This window comes from Benincasa hispida, chromosome 11 (assembly GCF_027475165.1).
Source record: "Benincasa hispida cultivar pf3 chromosome 11, pf3_genome.v1.1, whole genome shotgun sequence".
NCBI lineage: Eukaryota > Viridiplantae > Streptophyta > Magnoliopsida > Cucurbitales > Cucurbitaceae > Benincasa > Benincasa hispida.
Window position 1 is genome coordinate 10,737,116 of NC_143488.1, and position 22,490 is coordinate 10,759,605.

Consider the following 22,490-nt stretch of genomic DNA (forward strand, 5'->3'; position numbering starts at 1 on the left):
TGCACCATTTGAGCCCGATATACGTATTGCTATCAAAGGGGATCTGATGAACCTGTATTTTTTTTTAAGAAAGAAACCTAATTAAAAAAAGTAAATTGAATTGGCTGAAACTGGGAGATGAGAATACCAACTTTTTTCACAGATTTCTGTCAGCAAAAAGAAGAAGGAATCTGATTACAGAAATATTATCAAACATCAGGGAAGTCATACATTCCTTTCGGGATAGAGTCAGAAATTTTGAGTTTTTTCTCATCGTTATACACTAGAATACTTGGCCCGAGAAGTCATACATACATTCCTTTCGGGATAGATTCGAAAATTTTGAGTTTTTTCTCTTCCTTATACACTAGAATACTTGACCCGAGATTTTTTCCTTCAGAAATCAGATTGAAGCAAGTTTCAGCTGCCTAGAATGCAGTTTTAATTACTCATTTTAAAGATGAGGAAACTAAACATGCCTTAACAGTCCTTGGAAAAAACAAGACCCTCGGTCCTAATGGATATACAGGTGAATTTTCCTTAGTCTAGTTTCAAGAATGGCTTCCGGAAAATGTTTGAGGAATTTCACAAAAATGGGAAGATAAATGCTTGTAACAAGGAAAATTTTATTTGACTCATCCCAAAGAAGGAAGAATTACTTTATGTTAAAGATTTTAGGCCAATAAGCCTAACCACGTCCTTTTACAAAATTCTAACCAAAGTCTTAATTGAGAGAATGAAAAGAGGTAATGTCCAACATCATATCAAATGCACAGAGTGCTTTCATTGGAGAAAGACAAATATTGGACTTAGTCTTCATTGCCAACGAAGCCATAAAGGACTATCGAGCAAAGAAGAAGGGTTGGATTCTATAGCTGGATTTAGAAAGGGCATTTGACCGTGTGGATTGGTCATTTCTTGAAAAAAATCCTTGCTATAATGGGATTTCATGAAAAATGGGTTGAATGGATTATGGGTTGCATAAATAACCCAAAATTCTCCGTCTTTATTAATGGAAGACCAAGAGGTCGAATTCTTGCCACAAGGGGAATTCGCCAAGGGGACCCCTTATCACCCTTATTCATCATAGTAAGTGAAGTTCTTAATGCTCTTATTGATAGAGTACATGATAGTGGTTTGTTTGAAGACTTTTTTTGGTAGGAAAAGACAAGGTTCATTTGTCAATTTTAAAAATTACGGATGACACACTATTATTTTGCAAATATGATGGAAACATGTTGGACAAACTTTTATTCAAGCAATTGTTTCTTTGAATGATGTTCGTGACAAAAGGTAAACTGGGATAAATCCGCTTTGTATGGAGTCAACATTGATGAAGATACACTGATTTCAACTTCCACAAGACCCAATTGCAAAGTTGGAAAACTACCTTTTATTTACTTAGGATTACCCCTTGGTGGATATATGAAACAAAAGTTTTTTTTGGCAGCCAATTGCGGACAAGATCCATCTGAAGCTTGATCGTTGGAAGAGGTACAATCTATCTAGAGGGAGAAGATTAACCTTATGTAATGCAGTCTTGAAAAATTTGCCAACCTATCACATGTCCATTTTCCAAATGTCTTGCTCCATAATTTCTACAATTGAGATGATAATGAACAATTTTTTCTAGGAACGTTAGAAGGGTAGCAAAATAAATCATTTAGTTAAATGGGAGAAAGTCTCTATAGCCTTGCATGATGGTGGTCTTGGAATTGGTGACCTGTAGAACAGGAACTTAGCATTATTATTTAAATGGAATTGGCGCTTTCTAAGAGAATATGACTCATTATGGTGCAAAGTTGTAAAGAGCATTCATGGAGTTGACCCTCATTTTTGGCATACCTCGGGGAAACATGGCTTGAGTCTAAGGAGCCCTTGGATTAGCACATCTAAGACATGTATCAAGTTTGAATTTGCAACTTTCAAATTGGGAAATGGAACCGACATTTATTTTTGGCTTGACCCATGGTGTTCCCACGTTGCTTTCAAAGAAAGCTTCCCTCGTCTCTACCGTGTTGCTAGAATGCCTAGAGCTAACATTAGTGAACATTGGGACTTGGAAATTTGTTCTTGGAATCTGTTATTTCGAAGGCCTCTAAAGGATGAGGAACTCTTAGAATTCTAGCAATTAATGAGCTGTCTAGAAGGCAAAAAACCAACCCAAAGGACTGAGCAAATCGCTGGGTCCCGATGGTTTTTCTATGGCGTTGTATAAAGATAATTGGGACCTTTTCAAGGATGAGCTGGGAAGTGTCTTTAAAGAATTCTTTAAGAGGAGCATCTTGAAGATCTATTTTTGAAACATTTGTGTGCCTCATCTCAAAGAAGGATAATGCTAATAGGGTCAAGGATTTCAGACCAATTACTCTTATCACTAGCATTTATAAGATTCTAGCTAAGATCCTTGCAAAGTGCTTCCTTCAACTATTTCTAACTCACAAGGTGCATAAGCAAGAAGAAGGATTCTTGACTAGGCCCTCATTCCCAACGAAGTTGTTGAGGATTATAGAGCCAAAAAGGAGGAAGATGTGATCTGAAAAATTGATTTCGAAAAGGCGCATGACCATGTTGATTGGAAATTTTTGGATAAGGTGATGGATAAGAAAGGTTTTGGATGTAAATGTGGATGTGGAACTGTGTTAGGATGTGAGTTACGCAACCCTTGTGAATGGTACTCTGAAGGGCTCTATCAAGGCTTCCACAAGGAGCTAAGCGAGGGAGACCCTCTTTATTCCTTTTTGTTCTTACTACTTGTGGACATTTTGAGTAGACTCATCCTGAAGGGAGTGGTAGGTAACATTATCGATCCTTTTAAGGTTGAATTGGAGGAGATGAATTTGTGTCATCTTCAGTTTGTTGATGATACTATATTTTTTGCTCCGGCAACAAGGACTCCTTTAGGATCCTTAATTACTACTTGGGGTTCTTTGAGGAAATGTCTAGGCTTAAAATCAACAGGAACAAGTGTCTGAGCTTATGAGAAAATGCCTTTGTTAATGAGCCCTTGATGTTGCAGTCTTTGTCGGGAGGCAGAGGAAAACCTTGATCACCTTCTTTTGCAAGATCGTTGTAGAATGATTTCTTTCAAGAGTTCAGTTTTGCGATTGCTCGTCAAAGGATATTCGTTTGATAATCAAGGAGTTCCTCCCCCATCTGCCTTTCAAAGTAAAAGACTGCTTTCTTTGGCTTGTGGGGGTGTATGTGCAATATTGCGGGATCTTTAGGGGGGAGAGAAACAATAGTGTTTCGTGATGTGGAGAGAGACTATAGTGATGTTTGGTCTTTAGTGTGGTTTCATGTTTCTCTTTGGGCTTCGATTTCGAAGACCTTTTGTAATTATCCTCTAGGTATTATTTCCCTTAGTTGGAAACCTTTTACCTAGGGAGTCTCTTCAGGCTTGGTCTTTTGTATGCTCTTGTATTCTTTCATTTTTTTTTCAAGTAGTTGTTTATATATATATATATATATATAAAACACGAACAAGTGTTAGATTCTAGGAATCAATTGTTATCAAGAGGAACTAAGGAGTTGGGCTGGTATGATCGGGTCGTGAGGTGGGGTCTTTTCCTTCTTTTTACCTTGGTCTCCACCCTAAGAGGAATCCGAAGGTTATCTTTTTCTAGAATTCCCCCTTGAGAAGATTAGGAAGATGTTGGCTTCGTGGAAGAAAAGTTTCTTTTCAAGTCGACATTGAGTGACATTCCTATTTATTATCTCTCCCTTATCTATGCCCCTAGTTTATGTACAAGGGATGGAGAAACTTATGAGAGATTTTCTCTGGGAAGGGGTAGATGAAGGGAAAGACTTTCATTGGGTTAATTTGGAGGTTATAAAGAGATTCGTTAACCAAGGATTAGAGCTCAGAAATCAAGGTTACGCAACAAAAGCTCTATTGGCTAAATGACTTTGGCATTTTTACTCTGAGCCTGAATCTTTGTGGCAAGGATTATTGTTAGTAAACATAGCCCATTTCTTTGAATGGTTGTCCAAAGGGGTTAAAGGTACATTCTGGAACCTGTGGAAAGATATTTTTTTTAGCTCCATTCCCTCTCCCTTCATATCCTTTGTATGGTGGGGGAAGGCAAGACTACTTAATTTTGGGAAGATTAGTGGGTGGGGGTTAGACCCCTCTGCCCTGTATTTCCTCATCTTTCTTCCGACAAAAACCGTCCTAGTTTGGTCAAGGAGTTCGATGTCTTTTTCCTCTGGTTTCCATCATTTTTTGTTCAATAGGGAAACGTTAGAGGTTGTCTTTGTTGTCCTTACTTGAGGAGTTCGATTTTAGGCTTGGGAGAAGATGTTCGCATTTAGAAGCCTAACCTTCTTAAGGGTTTTTTTTGTTTTTTTTGGGTTGTTATTAGATCCATCTCCTGATAGTAAGTTGGTCTTTAGTGTACTTTGGAGAATTAGATCTCTAAGAAAGTTAAATTCTTTACCCAACAAATTTTACTTGGTTGTTTGAACACTATGGATAGGCTTCTACAGAAGAAATCTTCGCTTATGGGACCTTTTTACTGTATTTTCTGTTTCGAAAGACAGAGGAAGACATGGATCACCTTCTCTAATGTTTCTCTAATGTTGTCAATCTGCGAGATCGGTGTGGAGTTGCGTCTTTCAGGAGTTTGGTTTCGAGATTACTTGCCAGAGAGATGTGTTCAGGAGACAATCTAGGAGTTCTTTCTCCATTTACCTTTCAAAGAGAGGTCAATTTCTTTGGTTAGTCGGGGTTGTGCTATTTTGCAGGATATTTGGATTGAGAGGAATAACATAGTATTTAAAGTTGTGGAAAAGGATCTTGATGATTTTTGGTTCTTGGTTAGATTCCATGTATCTCTTTGGGTTTCGATCTCGAAGACTTTTCGTAATTATCCTATCGGTAGCATATTACTTAGTTGGAAACCCTTTCTCTAGAGGAGTTTTGAGAGTTGTTTTTTTGTTGTCCTTGTATTCTTTCATTTTTTTTTTCTCAATTAAAGATGTTTGTATTTTAAAAAAAAAAAAACAGAAAGAATAGGCAATTGTGTTGTCTTGTGAGACCTATTTTGTAGGATATTTGGATTGAGAGGAATAACATAGTATTTAAGGGTGTGGAAAAGGACCTTGATGATTTTTGGTTCTTGGTTAGATTCCATGTATCTCTTTGGGCTTCGATCTCGAAGACTTTTCGTAATTATCCTATCGGTAGCATATTACTTAGTTGGAAACCCTTTCTCTAGAGGAGTTTTGAGAGTTGTTTTTTTGTTGTCCTTGTATTCTTTCATTTTTTTTTTCTCAATTAAAGATGTTTGTATTTTAAAAAAAAAAAAACAGAAAGAATAGGCAATTGTGTTGTCTTGTGAGACCTTTGATTGGAGGTGTGGTCTCGTGCACGGTTTTAAGTTTCTCTTTGATTTTGGTGCATGAGTACATTTATAATTTTCTTAAAGTCTCATTTTGTTATATTGAAGTCTCTTTTCATTTTAGTTTGACTCTTTGTTGGGTTGTCTTCTTGTGCGTCCTTTGTATTCCTTCACTCCTTCCCAATGAAAGCATAGCTTCATGCCAAAAAGAAAGAAAACCTACTCAAGTATTTATACACATATATGTATGTATGTGTGGTAGGGTTGGCAAAAAACCCGACGGGGCAGGACCACGAGGACCCTATTCGGGATGGGGATTCCCCGGTTTGATCGAGGATGAGGTCAAACCAGGAAATTTAATCGGGGCCCCGTCTGGGGACGGGGCGAAGACGGGGACAGTATCCTCGCCCTGACCCCGAATTTTATATATATATATATAGAAATTTTATAAACTTATATATAAAAAGACCCAAAAATTTAAAAGCCCAAAACTCAAAAGCCTTTCCTTAAAATCTAAATCCCTAAAATTAATTCCCTCCCCTTCTCTCTCTGTCGAGTCGACTGTCTCTCAGTCTCTGTGTCATGTGTGAACTGTGAAGGTGAACTTGAAGTGAGCTCGTCCTTCTCTCTTCAACGACTTCACAATCAAATCTTTCACCATCACTTTTCTTGGCATCATCCCATCCTTAGTTGTATTCATTCCTACATTTAAAAATTAAAATGTAATAAATAAACAAATAATGTCACAAAAAAAAAAAAAAAAAATAAAAACTAGACCATGAAATAATGTTAATCCTTGAACATATACCTTAGTCACCACGCCATCTTCATCAAAATCGTCTGCATCTTCTAGAACAGTTACTAAATGTGTAACCATTTCTTTTCTCGTGCTTGTACCTTACATTGTCAAATATTTGTAATAAAAGAAAATATTTATTAATATATTAAATGATAGAAAGATGTAAAACAAAATAAACAAACTAACCTGTCAAAACTTCAGTTGCAATCCAATTTTGAGCGCACATCAAAGCCTCTATCGTCTTTGGATGAAGTTTGTTACGATGTGGGCTTACAATCAGATAATGGGATGGCTAATATGTCTCTTGCAATTTCTTGTAAAATTGGATACTTGACACCATTCAATTTCCACCAACTCAAAATGTCAAAATCGGATGTTCGAGGTAAGACAGGTTCATCCAAATATGCATTAAATTGTTGCTTCTGATTCATATTATTGGAATTTAATACAAACAAGTCATAATCATTAAAATCATCAAATTCGATATTCTGTGAGGTTCCACCTAAATTTCTAACATAATCATCACTTTCACCTTCATGCTTCAGCTGATATTCTGCTTCCAAATCTGAACAAATTTTTTTAATCCTTTCCACTTCAAGAAAAAAACCATCTCCATAAATTCTAGGGAAGTAAAACTCAATCAACTTTAATTTATAACGTGGATCTAAAACTGCAGTTATGGCCATTATCCCATGAATTGTCTTTCAATACTCATCAAACTTTGACATCATATTTGAAGCCATGTCTCTGTTCTCTTGAATACTAGAATTAGTCCACTCAGAAATAGCCAATTTCAATTTACAAATTTTTGGGAAAAAAAGGTTAGCGGTAGGATATTTGGATCCAGAAAATATTTCAGTCACGTGATGAAATATTTTCAATTTCTCACATATCTCTTTTGCTAATACCCAATCTTGATCCAAAGGCAAACACTTATACTTTGGTTCTCGTTGTTTTAATCGATAAAAAACCGTTTTGTACTTTAATGCAGTGGCTAACATAAAATAGGTAGAATTCCACCTAGTACAACAATCAAGACTCAACATCTGATCATCATAAACATTCAATTGTCGAGCAGTTTCCTCAAATTTCTCTTTCTTTTTTTGTGTATGCACCCAAAAAGACACACTACTACGTACTCTTTTGATCCCATCTCCTATCACTACCAACCCATCTTTCACAATCAAGTTCAGAATATGAGCACAACACTGCATATGAAATAAACTCTCATCCAATATTAAATGTCCACCCAAACTATCAACAAGCATATTAACCATAGAGTCATTGGTACTACAATTATCTACAGTTACTAATGACAATTTTCGTTCAATATTCCAATCTAACAGACATTCCATTATTTCTTCATGAAGCATCTCAGAAGTGTGTGGAGAAGGAACATATATTAACCTGATTATTTTGTTTTGCAAAACCCAACTATCATCAACAAAATGAGCAATGACGACCATATAACCTTTTATTTGGTAGTTGGAAGTCCACATGTCCGGTTGTCAAGGCAATCTTCCCTTTGATCCCATTCAACAATACCATGGTTTTCAACTTTTCAGTCTCATAAATTTTCAAAATCTCCTTCTTTATTGTGTTTCTTGACACCATCTTAAATAATGGTTGGATGACATTGCAAAACTCCCTAAAACTTTCATGCAAATGTTTGGTTCCATTTTTACTTTCACCTCCTAATTTTCGTTTGCAGTAATTACAAATCACCTTGTCTACTCCATCTATTTTTTGTTTCTTAAAATGGTTCTAAACAATCGATGTCAATCTCCTCTTTAAAGATCCCTTCTCAATATCCTCATCAAGAATAACACAATTATCAACATTCAAATTATCATCATTCGATGAGCATGGAGTTAAATTTGGGGTTGAATCTTGGGTTGGATTTGGGATTGGACTTGGAATTGGATTTGAAGAATCTTTATTTGTAGAAGGTGATGACGATATTGTTTTCAACCTACCAAAAATTTAATTTAAATTTTCAACCTACCATAAAACAACATTCAAATTTCAAACATACACAAACATATTTTCCAAACATATTCAAGCCTAAAATTCAAAACATTCAAATATCAAACATACACAAACATATTTTCCAAACATATTCAAGCCTAAAATTCAAAACATTCAAATATCAAACATACACAAACATATTTCTCAGAACAATCAAATAGGTATAAAAAAACAAAGACTCATTATCAAACGGCCAAACACAAAAGTTAGATCTTCACTTGAAACGTCGCCAGACGGACTTCTCAACTGAGGCAAACTTCAACAAAGGATGGAGTGGAGAGGGCCTGTTTTATGGAGTGGGATGAGCGAGAGGGGAGGGACGAGCGAGAGCGAGAGTGGAGGGACGAGTGAGAGCAAGATCGGATGGACGAGCGAGAGGGCTGCAGAGACTATGAGCAAGAGCGAGAGCGGATGGACGAAACTATGAGCAAGAGGGAGAGGGGAGGGATTTGGGCGAGACTGCGAGAGGCCGGGAGGGATTTGATTTTGGGCAAGACTGAGAGGGGAGGGATTTGGGTGAGAGGGGACTCGACAGGCAGAGAGCGAGACTCGAGAGGGTCGGCATGGAAGAAAGGGATACTGAAGTTCTGAACGTAAACGCTGTGAGGCTGAGGCAAGGCAGTAGAGTAGGTGGTGCCGTGGTGTGGTGTAGAGTCTAGACACTTCAAGTTCACCTTCACAATTCACACATGACACAGAGACTGAGGAGACAGTTGACTCGACAGAGAGGAGAGGGGAGGAAATTAATTTTAGGGAAAGGCTTTTGAGTTTTGGGTCTTTTTATATATAAGTTTATAAAATTTATATGTATAAATTCGGGGTCGAGGCAGGGATACTATCCCTGTCCCCAGACGGGGCCCCAATTAAATTCCCTGGTTTGACCCCATCTCCGGTCAAATCGGGGAATCCCCGTCCCGACGGGGACCCGCCCCGTCGGGTTTTTTGCCAACCCTAGTAGTTACCCACTAAATATTAGTTGACAATAAACTATTGTTAATTTATTTATGAACATGTTTTATGTTAAAACAAATGTATAATTATAGTTTTATAATATTATATAATTTATAGAAAAAATTGAAATTTTGGTCCTTATGGTTTGGAGTAAATTAAAATCTAAGCCTTATAGTTTATAATTAGAATTTACCCTTATTGTTTGATAAAAGTTTCATAATAAATAGTTCCTATGGTAGGGGCTATTTAAGAGGAGTTAACAAACCATATGGACTATCAAACCAGGAACTAAATTCTAAATTTTAAAATCATATAGACGGGACTAAATTTGGAATTTAACCTAATTTAATTTAAAATACATTACATAATAGATATTTTAATTTAAAAAAATGAGTTGGATTTATAACATGACATATTATATTTCTAAATGTTTTTAGGGGCAATTGCAACTTTAATAAAAAAAACAAATTGAAAATTTGGAGTGTGTCCTTGGTTTATGGTTTTTTTTTTTTGCAAACATGGCAAATCCCACCCATGCGGTCATGGTTCACTAACTCTCGCTTGGAATTTGATTGTTATCTGATTTCTATATGATTGTTATGTGATTGCTATCTGATTTTCATTTGATATTTATTGTTATATGATTACTATATAATATACCAATTGTCAATGATATTGATTGTTGTCTGATTATTGTTTGATTGCTATTTGATACTGATTGTTATCTAATTGCTATTTTATACTGATTTTCTGTCTAATGGTTGTTTGATTGCTAATTGATATTGAATGTTTTTTATTGTCAATGATACCAATTGTCATCTGATTGTTGTCTAATATTGGTTGTCAATGATACAGATTGCTATGTAATAATGATTGTCAAATTGTGAATGATACTAATTGCTACCTAATTGTTGTCTGATTACAACAATCAGGTAAGGCTGTTGATTTGAAAATAGGAAAAAAAATGTTGGGGAAGAATCCAATTGTTATTTTATACAAAATATTGAAAAATGATCTAAGAAGTCTTGAAAAATGCACTCCCACTATTCTACTTCAATTAACAATCCCCACTCTACTTTTTCAATCAACTAACAAAAACGCATTAAATTTCAATAAGGGAAATCAAAATACATGAAATCTGGTTTACTGGACATTATAATATTACTCGACACCCAGTCTTTTCTCTCCTGATTTGTTGTACCATATTTGTACCCAGACATTCAATTTGTTGCCAAATATTTTTTTTCCCATATATGGTAACATAATAAGAAAGAAAATAACATTAAAAAAAAAAACGAAAAACTGCGTTTCACATTATGATGTTGATCCTCACAACTTAACTTAATACAAAATAAATCTTAAGAAAAACAGAGAAAAATATATCAAAGTGTGTTCAACCACCCAATTCTAAAAATATAAAAGGAAAAAATATTGAATGTAGAGCAAGATAGTGAAGGTGACGAAGAAATCAAAGCAAAAAGGAAAGGAAATAAATTGAAACAATCGAAGAAATTGGAGGGTTTTGCAATAATAAGAAGAATAAATCATAGAAATCAAATAAAAAAACAAAAAACTTCTAAATATTGATGGAGGATTTTGCAGATGATGAAAAAATAGAAGAAAAATGAAGAAAAATCTCGTCAATCGCATAAGAAAAAAATCGTAAGGAGAGATACACGGGAAACATGAGAGGAAAAAGGAGATTATCGTGAAATAAGGAAAAAATTTGTCATATTTATAAAATAATAAAAATGGGTGATAGGCTGTCATATAGTATCTTAAAAAGGTCATCCATTACAAATTCTCATGTTTTTATTTTTATTTAATATAATTTTACATTTTAAATTTTAAAATTCAAATTCTTGATTAAAAGAAAACATAAAACTGTTGTTTTTAGAATTTGTATTGTTTGAATCAATCACAAAATCTGAGAACACTTTTAAAAAATGGAAGGATTGTCTATCAAACATATATTTGCTTAACTCAATGAATCTGAAAACATAAAAAAAATTCAGATTGCGAACATATACCCTTATCCAAGTAAAAGTTGGACACCTTGATCACCCTATTTGTGCAATTCTGTCCCTTTTGCAGCGGTGGTTAGAATGTTGTTTCAAGAAGTTTGAAGTTAGTTTTGTTGAAAACTTAAATAGTAGTAGCAGCAAAGGGAGAGTCATAAGAAGGTGGCTTAAATCATCAACGTTCTCCACGAATCAGATAGTTCATGACAAAATCTCCATTCCCACTTTGCTTTAGTGTACCCTATACCTCTAGTTTTGGTGGTGGACTTTCTGATGGAAAAACTTGCGCGTTCATAGTATTGGTTTTTTTCTTTTTTTAAATCATCAGCATGAAAGATGGAAAAGATGTAAACCATTTTTCCTTTGTTCTTCTGCCTGATGACCAATCAGATATGGCCAATCAGATCTTTTAGCATAATAATATCCCTCCAGGTTTCATTTTAAAGAGGCTCTGAATGCCTCAGTTGGAGGTAGGGGTGATTTGTAGCATTCCACCTCGCATTTGTAGTTGTAGTCCTTTATCTTATTTTATAATGAAAGGAAAAGAGTATCGTACTATGAAAATGGAGCTAACTGTTATTGCTTTACATGCAGGTCAATGCATATTATGATTTTGAGGATGTAATTGATTCTGACGAAGAATTAGACTTGGCTTCAATGGCAACTGATCCATGAATGTAAATTGCATCCAATCTTTGGAATCATTAAATTATGTATGTCGTTGCAAGAGGAAGTATCCTTTTTCTGGTTGATTTCATTCACGTATCATAAAATCTATACATTTCTATTTAAATTACAAAAAATCATACTATAATTTTTGGTAAGTTGAAAATGAAAATTTCACCATATTTTGGTACGTTGTAATTTGTTTCAGGAAGGTCAAAGATTCCTTTTCCTATTATCTAGGGTTGGGCACTTTTTGTAATATATATAAATATTTATAAAATTTATACGGTACAGTGGAGACAAATTAATTATATAAATAAATATTAAAAAAAAGATAATCGGGGTCGGGTATAGGGACGGTGTGGGGATATCCTCTCCGTCGATTTGAACCTTCCCTTCCTGTCAGGAACTCGACTCTGCAAGAATTTTCAGTTATCCTTGTGTTTTAACTTTTCCCACTTCATTTTCATTTACAAGCTAGCAAATGAAAATTGCAACTTTATCTTCTGAAAAACATACGCATAATGATAAAATGAATAACGGGCACCACACTTGTTGCGAAGAATAAATGAACTTTATACTATAAATAAGCAGTAAGGGGCTAATTAGACGGCAGATTTGTGAACTAACTACCTTAGATTAGAAGAGGCTTCCACATAAGATACAATAATAGCTCTTCGATGCCAGCTAACCACTACCAAAGATCTTACAAAACAAAATCATATTTCCTGCCTAGCTAAACGGTTTATGCCACTGTTATTAACATTATAAAACAGACTAACATATCAAACTACAAGATCGGTCTGAACATTGAGATTCGAGTGGAGTATGTAGCAACTTCATTCCGACTGTTCGAATGGAACACGAACAAACAACTGCCCATGTAAGGTGACAACGGCAGAAGTCTGATGTGGATCAATCCTTGACGGTAAGCTAACCACCTGCCACACAAATTGAATATTTATATTCTACATCTAAGAAAGGTTACTCAAGTAAACCGAGTCCGAATCAACTTAAGGGGGGTAAGAACCTTTTTGAAGGGTGTGACACCCCAAGGATTATCAGGATGTTCAGGTTCACCACTAATGACCAAGCGTCCTGCTGGATCAGACTGGACACGCACCTGCAGATACAGACAGGAATTTGGGAGAATATTTACAGTTTGTTTCAACTGTCGTATAGATGCCTTGAGTTCGTAGCCCCAAGGCCTCACGAGCTAAAGGTTGCTAGTAGCCAACAGATGGAAAATGCTCATCTCTTAGCCATTGCAAGAAATAAAAAGTTTCCAAGCAGCGTTGTCAATTGAGCTTCTTAAAAGTAATTTTGAAAAAGATACTTCTTTTTTATTGAAATAAGTACTATGAAAGAAAAAATGAAGCCAGATTCTTCATGAGAACCATACACATTGCAAATAATGACAAGGTGCAGAACAGAAATGATGTACCTCCTCACGGAGTAGTCCGGGAACTAATGCATAGACCTCATAACAATCTTTCTGCCACAAGAATGTAACTTGCTCTGTAAGTTGGTCCTATGATCATTATTACAGGTGTTTTTCATTAAAACATACTCCACAACTTACAGTTTTCTGCACATTGACCTTGACCCAGTCAGCTGGTTGTCCAATATCAACTACTGCTACATCCAACCTAGCCAGACAGAAAAATCAGCAAAATGCTAAATTCCTTTCCAACATTCCATCTAATGTTTTTTTACATGGTTCTCGACGCAAGTTCAACAATTGTCATAAAATACTTAGCTGTATAAAAATGCGCAAAAAAGAAAGCCAAATAAAGTGAGGTCACTAACTGTGGTTTTGGTGATTTTGTACGTGTTGATTTCATGGCATGTTCCATGTAAGCGGGTTTCTTACGTTTAAAGCCTACATCAACCAAAAAATTGATAATAATAATTATAATCAGATGACGGAAAAATTGCAGCTATTTTGTTATCCATACTGTAAAGAACACAAAAGAAGCTTACCAATGCTTTTAAGTTGTTTTTCCCTTTTCTGCATTGAAAGTGAGTTCTTATCCTACAGAAATTATTAAAATGGTACCCCATTGGAAAAGATAGTAATGGAATAAATCGAGGATGCACAAGAGAAATCAATCCATGAAACTCTCAGCATTCACCAGACCTTGATAATGGGGTCACTAACTTCACCATTTCCCAAAAGACGTTGCGAGTGCCAACCCTGCATGGCACGTGCTGCAGCATCTCTTCGTGCTCTACCTGATCCTGATCCCTGATGAAAGTCGTGTGTGAGAGAGAGAATGCCAGGATTTACCAACATAGAAATTAATCTGACCAAGTACATTTTTTTATCGTGTTTATACCTCTTGGGTATTTCCCCGGGCAATATAATACTAACACGAGCATGATTAATAACACCAACATTATTTACACCAACCCTTCCTAAAACCAGCACCCACCATATAAGATGATCTAATGGATGCTACATTTTAATTTTTGAATACACAATAAAGCTTGGGAAATTGAACTTCAAGAAATCAAGGTCCCACAAATTGTCCTGTTTCCCTACACTGGAAAGAGGCTAGAAAGGATAATTGGAAGCTTCCCTTTAGATGCAAAGAGAGGCACCAAAAATTAAACAGGCAGACAAGTTCACAACTTGGTAGACCATACTGCTGAATAGAAGTATAGTTTATTTTATATAATTCTAATATTTATTGTTTTTTGAAGTTTATTTATCGTTTTCATTAGGTTTGGATCAACACATTAGCACTTTTGCAACAATCGCTGTGATGCCCTCCCAATAATAAACCATGACTACTTGTGTAAACCCTGAATCCTACTTTCCCGATTACAATGTTAAGTAGGATTACTTATGAGGAATGTTAAATTGTAGGGAAAAGTTGAAGAATGAAGGAAAAGTAGAAGGGAAAACTCTAAGTGTTGTGTTGAAACACCTCGGGTAGGCTTGTGAACTTAGCCGAGAGTGCTTTTGGTAAGCCAAATTCTAAATCTTTATGAGATATATTGAGTTTGGGATTTATGTTGAACAAGGGTGGAAGAATACTATTAAGCATAATATGATTATTATTATTATCATTAGTATTATCATTATTTTGTTACTAAAGGCTGAATGGAAGTATGGAGTTAAATAATTGTGATTATTTGAAAAAAAAAAAGAAAGAAAGAAAGGAAAAGAGAAAAAGGTGCAAGTCGGTGGGGAGGTTTAAGTGGGATGAGGGATCACTCTTTCCCCATTTTTACTGCCAACATACCTCCTCCAAACCGAAACAAGTGAGGGTACTTCAGCTAGGCATCGAATTGGAGAAGAAGAAGGTGGTTTAGGGTTGAGTGGGGTAGAATTTGAAGAAAAACTTGGGGAAATTCGAAGAAGAATTGATTGAAGCTGGTCTGAAATTCGAGTAATCTGGACAGGGTATGATGTTCGAAGGATAACAAGCTGTAGAGACCGAGTTTGGAGCTGTATATTTGAGATTAGTAAGTTAACTCATTTCTTAACAACTTCTATGAAGGATGCCTGAGCTAAATGTGAAGGGAAACAGGTGAAATTCGAAGAAGAATTGAAGCTGGTCTGGAATTCGAGTAATCTGGACAGGGTATGATGTTCGAAGGATAACAAACTGTAGAGATGGAGTTTGGAGCTGAATATTTGAGGTTAGTAAGTTAACTCATTTCTTAACAACTTCTGTGAAGGATGCCTGAGCTAGATGTGAAGGGAAACATGTGAAATTCGAAGAAGAATTGAAGCTGGTCTGGAATTCGAGTAATCTGGACAGGATATGATGTTCGAAGGATAACAGGCTGTAGATATCGAGTTTGGAGCTGACATTTTAAGGTAAGATAGCTAACTCAATTATAAACAAGTTTGTAGAAAGAAGTTTCTTGAAATGAGTTTTGGATTTCAAGTTATAAATTTTTTTAAGTTGAAACAGGAATTTGTTGCGTAAGCAGGCAGCTAATTGGGAAGATCAAGCAAGTAGCTCACCCAAGGGAATGAGAGTGAGATAAGGATTTTGTAAATCTCGCTAGTCACTCAAATCTCGTTGATTTACTGCCTAAGTCTCGCTAATAATGGGAAGTCTCGCTAAGAATGAAAAATCTCGCTAGTTTTGTGCCTAGTCTCACTGATTTTCATGCTAAGTCTCATTCATAAGATGATCTCGCTACTGATGATCTCATTGGTGAAGATCCCACTAGTGACAATCTCGCTAGTGTTGGTCTTACTAGTGATGATCCCGCTAGTAAGCAAATTATTTGAAGCATCTTGATGAGAATTCTAAGGAATCTAACAAGGAATTATATTGCTTCAAGCCAAGAGGAGCTAGGAGAAGCCTATAAACCGTTAAGAGCCCAGACGAGTAGTGAGTGACTAAAATAAACGTAATGTTTTCAATGTTTTGTGCATAAATGACCATGCGATTTCAATCATGTTTGATGATAAGTTTATACGTTTTCAAGCAACCAAGTTTTATGAATTGCATAGCATTTCTTCTCCGACGTGTGCATGCCAAGGTTATATGTTAATTCATTATAAAAGCTAAGTATCTATGATGAAGCATGTGTTTTTAAGATAAAAGCTATGTTTCTACAAATGCTATGCTAAGGGCTATGATTGAATGATTCTTAATGTATATGTTTTTTTCTTAAGCATGATATGTTTAGTAAGCCGGATACTGAAGGTATAGAAGGTATCCAATACCTAAGATGTTGACGGTACTTAGAAACTCCACGTGCACGTAGGTAATTCTGAATGAGAGGGCAAAGTATGAGTCTCCTAGGCCATATACTAGCACCCTGAGGCCGAAGTATGGGTCTCTTGGCCAGATACAGACGTTGGGAGCTAGAACGATGTATGCTCGTTCTCAACTAAGGTTTAATGATGTTTAATGAGTTTCCTTCTCAAAAGCTTGATGTTATGACTATGTTCATGTTTTAAAGGAAGTTGCTTGAAATGTTTTCCAGTATGTTTACATGTTTTATATTAATGAAAAGCATGGTATGTCCTGATTTCTAGTAGTCACTCACTAGGCGAATAACTTACGGTTTTCAAATGTTTTTTTTTCTTTCCCTGGGTAGCGTCAGATTCCTCGAGATTGATCCTGCTGCTACTTGCCACACAAGACCCGACTAGTTGAAGAGAAACTAGGTTAACTATTGTATATATGTACACTTGTTGTGAGAAGTGTCAGGGACATGTTAGTGAGGAATGTCAGGGACTTGTTAATATCATTTTGGGCCCATTAGATATTGTGTTATGGTTTGTTAAGCATGTGATTGTATGGAGGTTAATGTTGAGCCTTCCTGATGTGGGCTAATTGTATAAGTTAATAAGGTTTATCAGGTTGGCACTAAAGGAGTTAAGTAAAGGGAGTAAGTGCTGGCGATAAGGCTAGTAACAGCTATCATCACATCTTCTTCCAAGTTGATAGGGTAATCTAGGAGAGGGTGTGACAACTTGGTAGACATGGTAAACCATTGGTTCCTTCAAACTTAATGGAAAAACCACTTCTCATTGTCTTCAATACTTCCTCGGATTCTTCAAAACATTCAGTTGATGAAGGCAATTATGAATGTACAAGGACTACTCAATCGGGGTACTGGAGGTTTTCAAGTTTGGACCTCCGACTGGATGTCTTTTGAACTGTCTTATTCCAAATCTTTGTTTAGCCCCTCAATGCCCTCTCAATCATAAGACTCCTTTTTCTTTAATATATTTTTAAGCTATTAAAGTCAAAATATTCAAAGAAAAATACACTTTTTGTTTAGCTTGTGGCTATTGGCAGGACTAAATACAAATGATTTCATTAAACAAAGATGTCTCTGGCAAATTTTCTTTGATCAACTGTTGTACTTCTACGTAAGTAAGCTTCTAAAGATATCAATCACCTACCTAGGCTTGAAACAATTTCAGAGGAAATTTTGGGACATGACCAATGTTGTAAAATATTTAAGCCGGCCTTCAGGCTTTTCCTCCAAGGCATAAGCCTCGATGCAGTATGGGGCGTAAGTGTGAAAAAAAAATTCAGGCTTTTCCTCCAAGGCATAATGAATTAAAACCATTTTACAGATCCTAATTGGGTATAGCCAAACATTGCTAAACATGATAGTCATATAAAAGTGTGAAAAAAAAAATTCAACCCTGCAATTTTCGCTAAATCAAAAACTCTAAAAGGGTATCTTTTATCATCACTACTATTATCATTAATAGAATAGATTTATACCATAAATTTCTTCGGTGTTTTGAATGTTACAGCAGTAAAAGTGGCCCTAATTCAAATTGTCACAACTAAAACTTTAATATTCTTGAAGAATTAGGCTTAGGCACATCACTATCAGTTTTTTTAATCATTTGAGGCATAGAGATCTTAAGCCTCAATGTGTTTTCACAAAGCCATAAGCCTCTAATGGTTCAACATAGGCATAAGTCTCGAGGCAAGCCAAAGAGCACAAGCCTCGACAGGTTTTTAAAACATTGTTCATGACTTTCCTTTCTTCATGTGTTGCCCCACAGAGCTGCCGTATCAATAAAGTTTTGTTGAGCTTAGCTCCCGATAAAAGATTTTGACAACAATTTGCTTGGTTTGGGAATTCATTCAAGTATTTGTCTGGAAAGGAAAAGAGTAGTTTCAAGCATCGAGAGTTCTCAATCAGAGGTGAAGAATTTACGCAAGGGCATTGTCCTACGTAAGTCAAATAGAATATGAGACTGAATGCAATAGGACCAACCTGGTCAAAGTAATAGCACCTCTTGATCTACATCTTCAAAGTACTAGTTCCTAAATAATAGTTGAAACTACAGTCACTAGCACTGAATTCTACGATTGAAGTGCTTTGTAACCTTCAACTCTTTCTTAACTCATCTCGTGAGCAAAAAACATCACAATAGCTTATAACATAATCAAAGTTTGCCTAAAAATTATCACCTAGAAGCAAGAAGACCATAGCCTTATATCTGTCATGATGAAATAAAATAATGTAAGTTCAGCAGCTTGAAATTCTGTATTACCTGGTTTTCAATACTCATAGGTTCTGAGTTGGAAGCAATAGGTACACTGAGTTCGCCACCGTTGGTTTTATGCCTCTCATAATCAAGGAGAGCCTAGAAAAACTCAAGAAGTTACAACCAAAAGTATTGTGTTACTAACTTGTACAACTATATATGTTTCTTTTTCCATGATCTTGTAAACAGTAGATGGACCCACTTGAGTCTTGATACAAAGCTAACGTTAAAAAAAATGCAACAGAATTCAGATAATAAATTGAAATAATACTTACTATGGTAAGAAAGATTACATGGACTTAAAACTTCATCCATATGAAACAAGTGTAATAGATTATGATTTATGACCTTCATTACAAAAATTTAAATGACCCACAAGCCGTTTTAACAATCCCATAACATCGTATTTGTAAGAAAAGAAACATTTGACTAAAAATCCCATAACATTAGCCATCAATTCAAAAGATGCCTTCCCCATATGACCAAAGTGATCAGCGCATACAAAATATAGATATAAATACATCAATGGAAATACACAATATTCAAAGAAAATATCTTTCCACCATCACCTTCTCATAAAATCCTCGAAATGTCCATGAAACAGTTGTGCATGTCCTGCAGAACAAAAAAAAAAAAAAAAAAAAGAGAGAAAAGCTTATCATATCTAGGCTGAAAGATGAGGCAATATAATAGATAAAAAAATTCCTCCTAAAATGGAGGTGTTACAACTTAGATACTATGAGACCATTTATTCTTCAAACTTCGTGAAGAATTCGTTGGCAATGATTTCGTATAAATGTAAACCAAAATCAGGTTAGGCATTAAGCTAAAATGTTCGATAATATCAGACATTATAATTGTTTTTACTCTTTTTTGTTTTTAATGAGAAATTGCTTTTACTCTTAACAAACAAAAGAAAGACAGATGAAAGAACATAAACCAAATTAACAATTCAAAAAATATATAAATTGGCAAATCAACAACTTGTCTCCAACAATGTCACACGTAGGAAGATGTAATTTTGACATTGTAAGTCTACCAATTGTGTCCTTACTTTGGGGGCTTGAAAGACTCGCCTACTTGCCGCCACAACTTGCATGAAGTCACCTATCCAAAAAGGATGCCAGTTATGGATGTGTCAACAAGATCTCAGAGCCACAAAAATCAAATTTAATCAAATGAAACAAAAAATATCATGAGAAGAAAACATAGTAAAAACATAAATAATAGACCTGTAATGTTGTACCCCAACTACCTACTACCTATGTGCTAAGGTTGTTGGAAGAGGAGCAGTTAAAACGCTTTATATGGAATTATACATATCAAGTGTGTTTTCTAGCCTCAATATTTATGAGGCTGCTTAAGCCCATTAACAAATAATCATATGGGAACTATGAAATAGATATAGCAAAATTTTACGTGATTCAAACACATTCTCATTGAAGCAAGAACACTATGGCCATTACAGAAAGAACAAAGAATACCTTGTCATAGCCTCCCAATCTAGTAACAGCCCTCCATAACCTTATAATAAAAAGTTTAAAATGTGAGCTAAGAACTCCAATTCCTATTGAATGACGTAAATCATGATGCAGTAATAAAGAATAAAAATATTACTTGAGGCAATTCAGACCCTCTCCATAAAACTTAGGAGGTTTGAATTCCAGGCTTCTTTCTCTGAAGAAGTTTTCAAGCTCCTTCATGAAAGCAGATTGCTCTTCTTCTGTTCCTGATTCACTACCTTCAGCAATATGATTTTCATCAAAAATAAACGAGTGATTCATGTTTGAATCCCCATTATGAGGTGTAGTAACACTGTCTTCATTGACCTTCAATTCTATGGCATTCTCTGTTTCAGCTTTAACACAAGATGACACTGGATGGGGAGTTACAGGACTTGCTGTTGAAGCATCATCAAGAGAACCGGTTTTAGTTTCAGGCATATCAACGGCCTCAGATTTGGCATCCATGGAGGACTGAACAGTTTCTAGGGGAGAGTTAGAAATACCAGCATCTAGCTCCCTTGGGGGCATCTCATCAGGGCCAGTCTTGACATCAGAAGCAGGTTCAGCATCAGGCTTGTCCAACTCTTGGTCATGATCCAAGGGAAGTGAGCGCGCAGAATTTTGATTTGATTGCTGAGGAATCGTAGGTTTATCTACTTCCTGTACATGAGTCTCAGGTGAACCAAACCCTTTTTCACAAGAGTTTGGAGTTGCCTCAGCTGGCACAGAGAGAGATTCATGGAGCTCATCTTTTGCATTAACTTGGTCGCCTTCACTTAATGCAACTGAAACATCTTGTGCAGATTCCTCTTTCTCCATCGCGTCACACATCTCCAGTTCCAAAGGGAGAATCCTACAACTAATGGAAGTTAGGTTTTCAGAAGAAAGTTTAAGTAAAGAAGGAAAGAATGCAACTTGTGAAATTTAGGTTTTTCAGAAAACAGTTAAGGGAAAGAAAGAATGCTACATTGAATATAATGGAAACTCAACCCAACCCAGAAATCCCGAAAAAAAAAAAAAAAAATGGGCGTCTATGAGAAATAATACATGAAAGTGGTAGGACTAATAAAACTCGCTAGATAGGAGTAACTTCCTACCCAAAACGCTGAAGCCATGATCCTCATCTTAATTTTTTCTGGAAAAACCTAACCCTAATATTCGAATCTCCCAGCCCACCCCTATCAAGAGAATGAAGTAAACGGAATAGCATGCACATTTTCCTGAAATGCATAAAACATCAAGGCTTCAAAGATGAAATGGCGTAACGAGAAGAGAGAAGGCATTTTGAGGATGTTGGTGAAGGGGGAGGATACGGGAAATGCTCATGGGCTTAATCTGGAAGAGAGAAGGAGGGGCATACTTCGAGATTCATACCTGGAAAACCGAGCTCTGGAAATAGAAATTGCTGCTTTGATCTTTGGTGGTAATTTTAGGAACATGCAACCCAAGAAAGAAACCCTAAAAGATCACCTACATGTAACCGTTCCTCTTCTTTTTGCTATCGGATAGTCCGTTCAGCAACGTGGTTCTGAAATTTGAATTCGACGTTGTCTATTTCTACTTTCTCTCGAGCAGGAGCTGCACGCCTTGAAGGAGAGCAATCGCCATCAGAACTTGGACCTCCACAAGTGGTTATGGAACATCGATGGCCTTTTATTTGGTTCGGAATTGTGAGGGGACGCTTGCAATAATACCGCATGCCAAATTATATATTTAATTTTGAAATAGTGATTTTGACTAAAATTATCATTTTATTTAATTTATTATTTTAATTTTACTAGGTTTTGAAATAAATTATTATATATACTTTTGTCATCTAAACTAATTTAAATTAAGGTTGCTTAAATAAATATACTTAATTGCACAATTGCAGTTTAATGGGCTATTATTTTACACAAAAATCTAGTTCAATTTAATTTTTAGTCCTCCTTACTATTCAATTTTTATTAAAAATGTGTTTATATAATAATAAGAACAAGAAAATAATCATATAAGGGGATTTTTTTTTCGTAATGATGGATTTATAGGAAAAATAGAAGAAAATAAATGAAATCTCTTAAAATAAAGGAAACATATAAACAGAGAAGGATAGAGAATTAAAAAAATAATTTAAGAAATAATAATAATTAACAAGAAAAAACTTCAAATAAAAAAATATTAGGAAAAAAAAAGAAAGTGTATTTTAAAAAAAAAACAGTATTG

General features: G+C 35.5%; 2 protein-coding genes across 8 annotated transcripts in view; one reads left to right on the forward strand and one right to left on the reverse strand.

The window, feature by feature from the left end:
- Positions 1–11,976, forward strand: part of PP7 (serine/threonine phosphatase 7) — a 31,405-nt gene extending 19,429 nt beyond the window's left edge. Inside the window, exon 5 of the mRNA XM_039048820.2 lies at positions 11,715–11,976. Within this exon, the coding sequence (XP_038904748.1) occupies positions 11,715–11,795 (81 nt within the window). The 3' untranslated portion in view covers positions 11,796–11,976. The remainder of the gene's footprint in view (positions 1–11,714) is intronic.
- Positions 11,977–12,403: 427 nt separating this feature from the next.
- Positions 12,404–21,978, reverse strand: LOC120091028 (AT-rich interactive domain-containing protein 3-like). 7 transcript variants are annotated; one of them, XM_090307537.1, is made up of 14 exons: positions 21,663–21,978; positions 20,792–21,141; positions 20,401–20,683; positions 20,268–20,307; positions 19,838–19,890; positions 19,353–19,398; positions 18,790–18,882; positions 13,927–14,034; positions 13,770–13,821; positions 13,596–13,668; positions 13,369–13,435; positions 13,231–13,281; positions 12,817–12,909; positions 12,404–12,727 (listed from the first exon to the last, which is right to left on the reverse strand). In XM_090307537.1, the coding sequence occupies exons 1-14, from the start codon at positions 21,725–21,727 to the stop codon at positions 12,626–12,628; spliced, it is 1,476 nt and encodes a 491-aa protein (XP_090163663.1). In that variant the 5' UTR covers positions 21,728–21,978; the 3' UTR covers positions 12,404–12,625. The 7 variants fall into 7 exon arrangements, with proteins under 7 accessions (XP_090163663.1, XP_038904747.1, XP_090163664.1 ...); XM_039048819.2 differs by having other exon boundaries at positions 20,792–21,147; XM_090307538.1 differs by having other exon boundaries at positions 21,649–21,914.
- Positions 21,979–22,490: the final 512 nt, after the last annotated feature.

Bases quoted from the DNA above. Each gene is read 5' to 3' on its own strand.
- LOC120091028 (XM_039048816.2), bottom strand. From the start codon at position 21,727: ATGTTCCTAAAATTACCACCAAAGATCAAAGCAGCAATTTCTATTTCC. The intron at 19,891-20,267 runs GTATTCTTTGTT...CTTTTTGGATAG, and splicing joins GATTGGGAGGCTATGACAAG to GTGACTTCATGCAAGTTGTG. The intron at 13,436-13,595 runs GTTAGTGACCTC...CTGTCTGGCTAG, and splicing joins ACAAAATCACCAAAACCACA to GTTGGATGTAGCAGTAGTTG.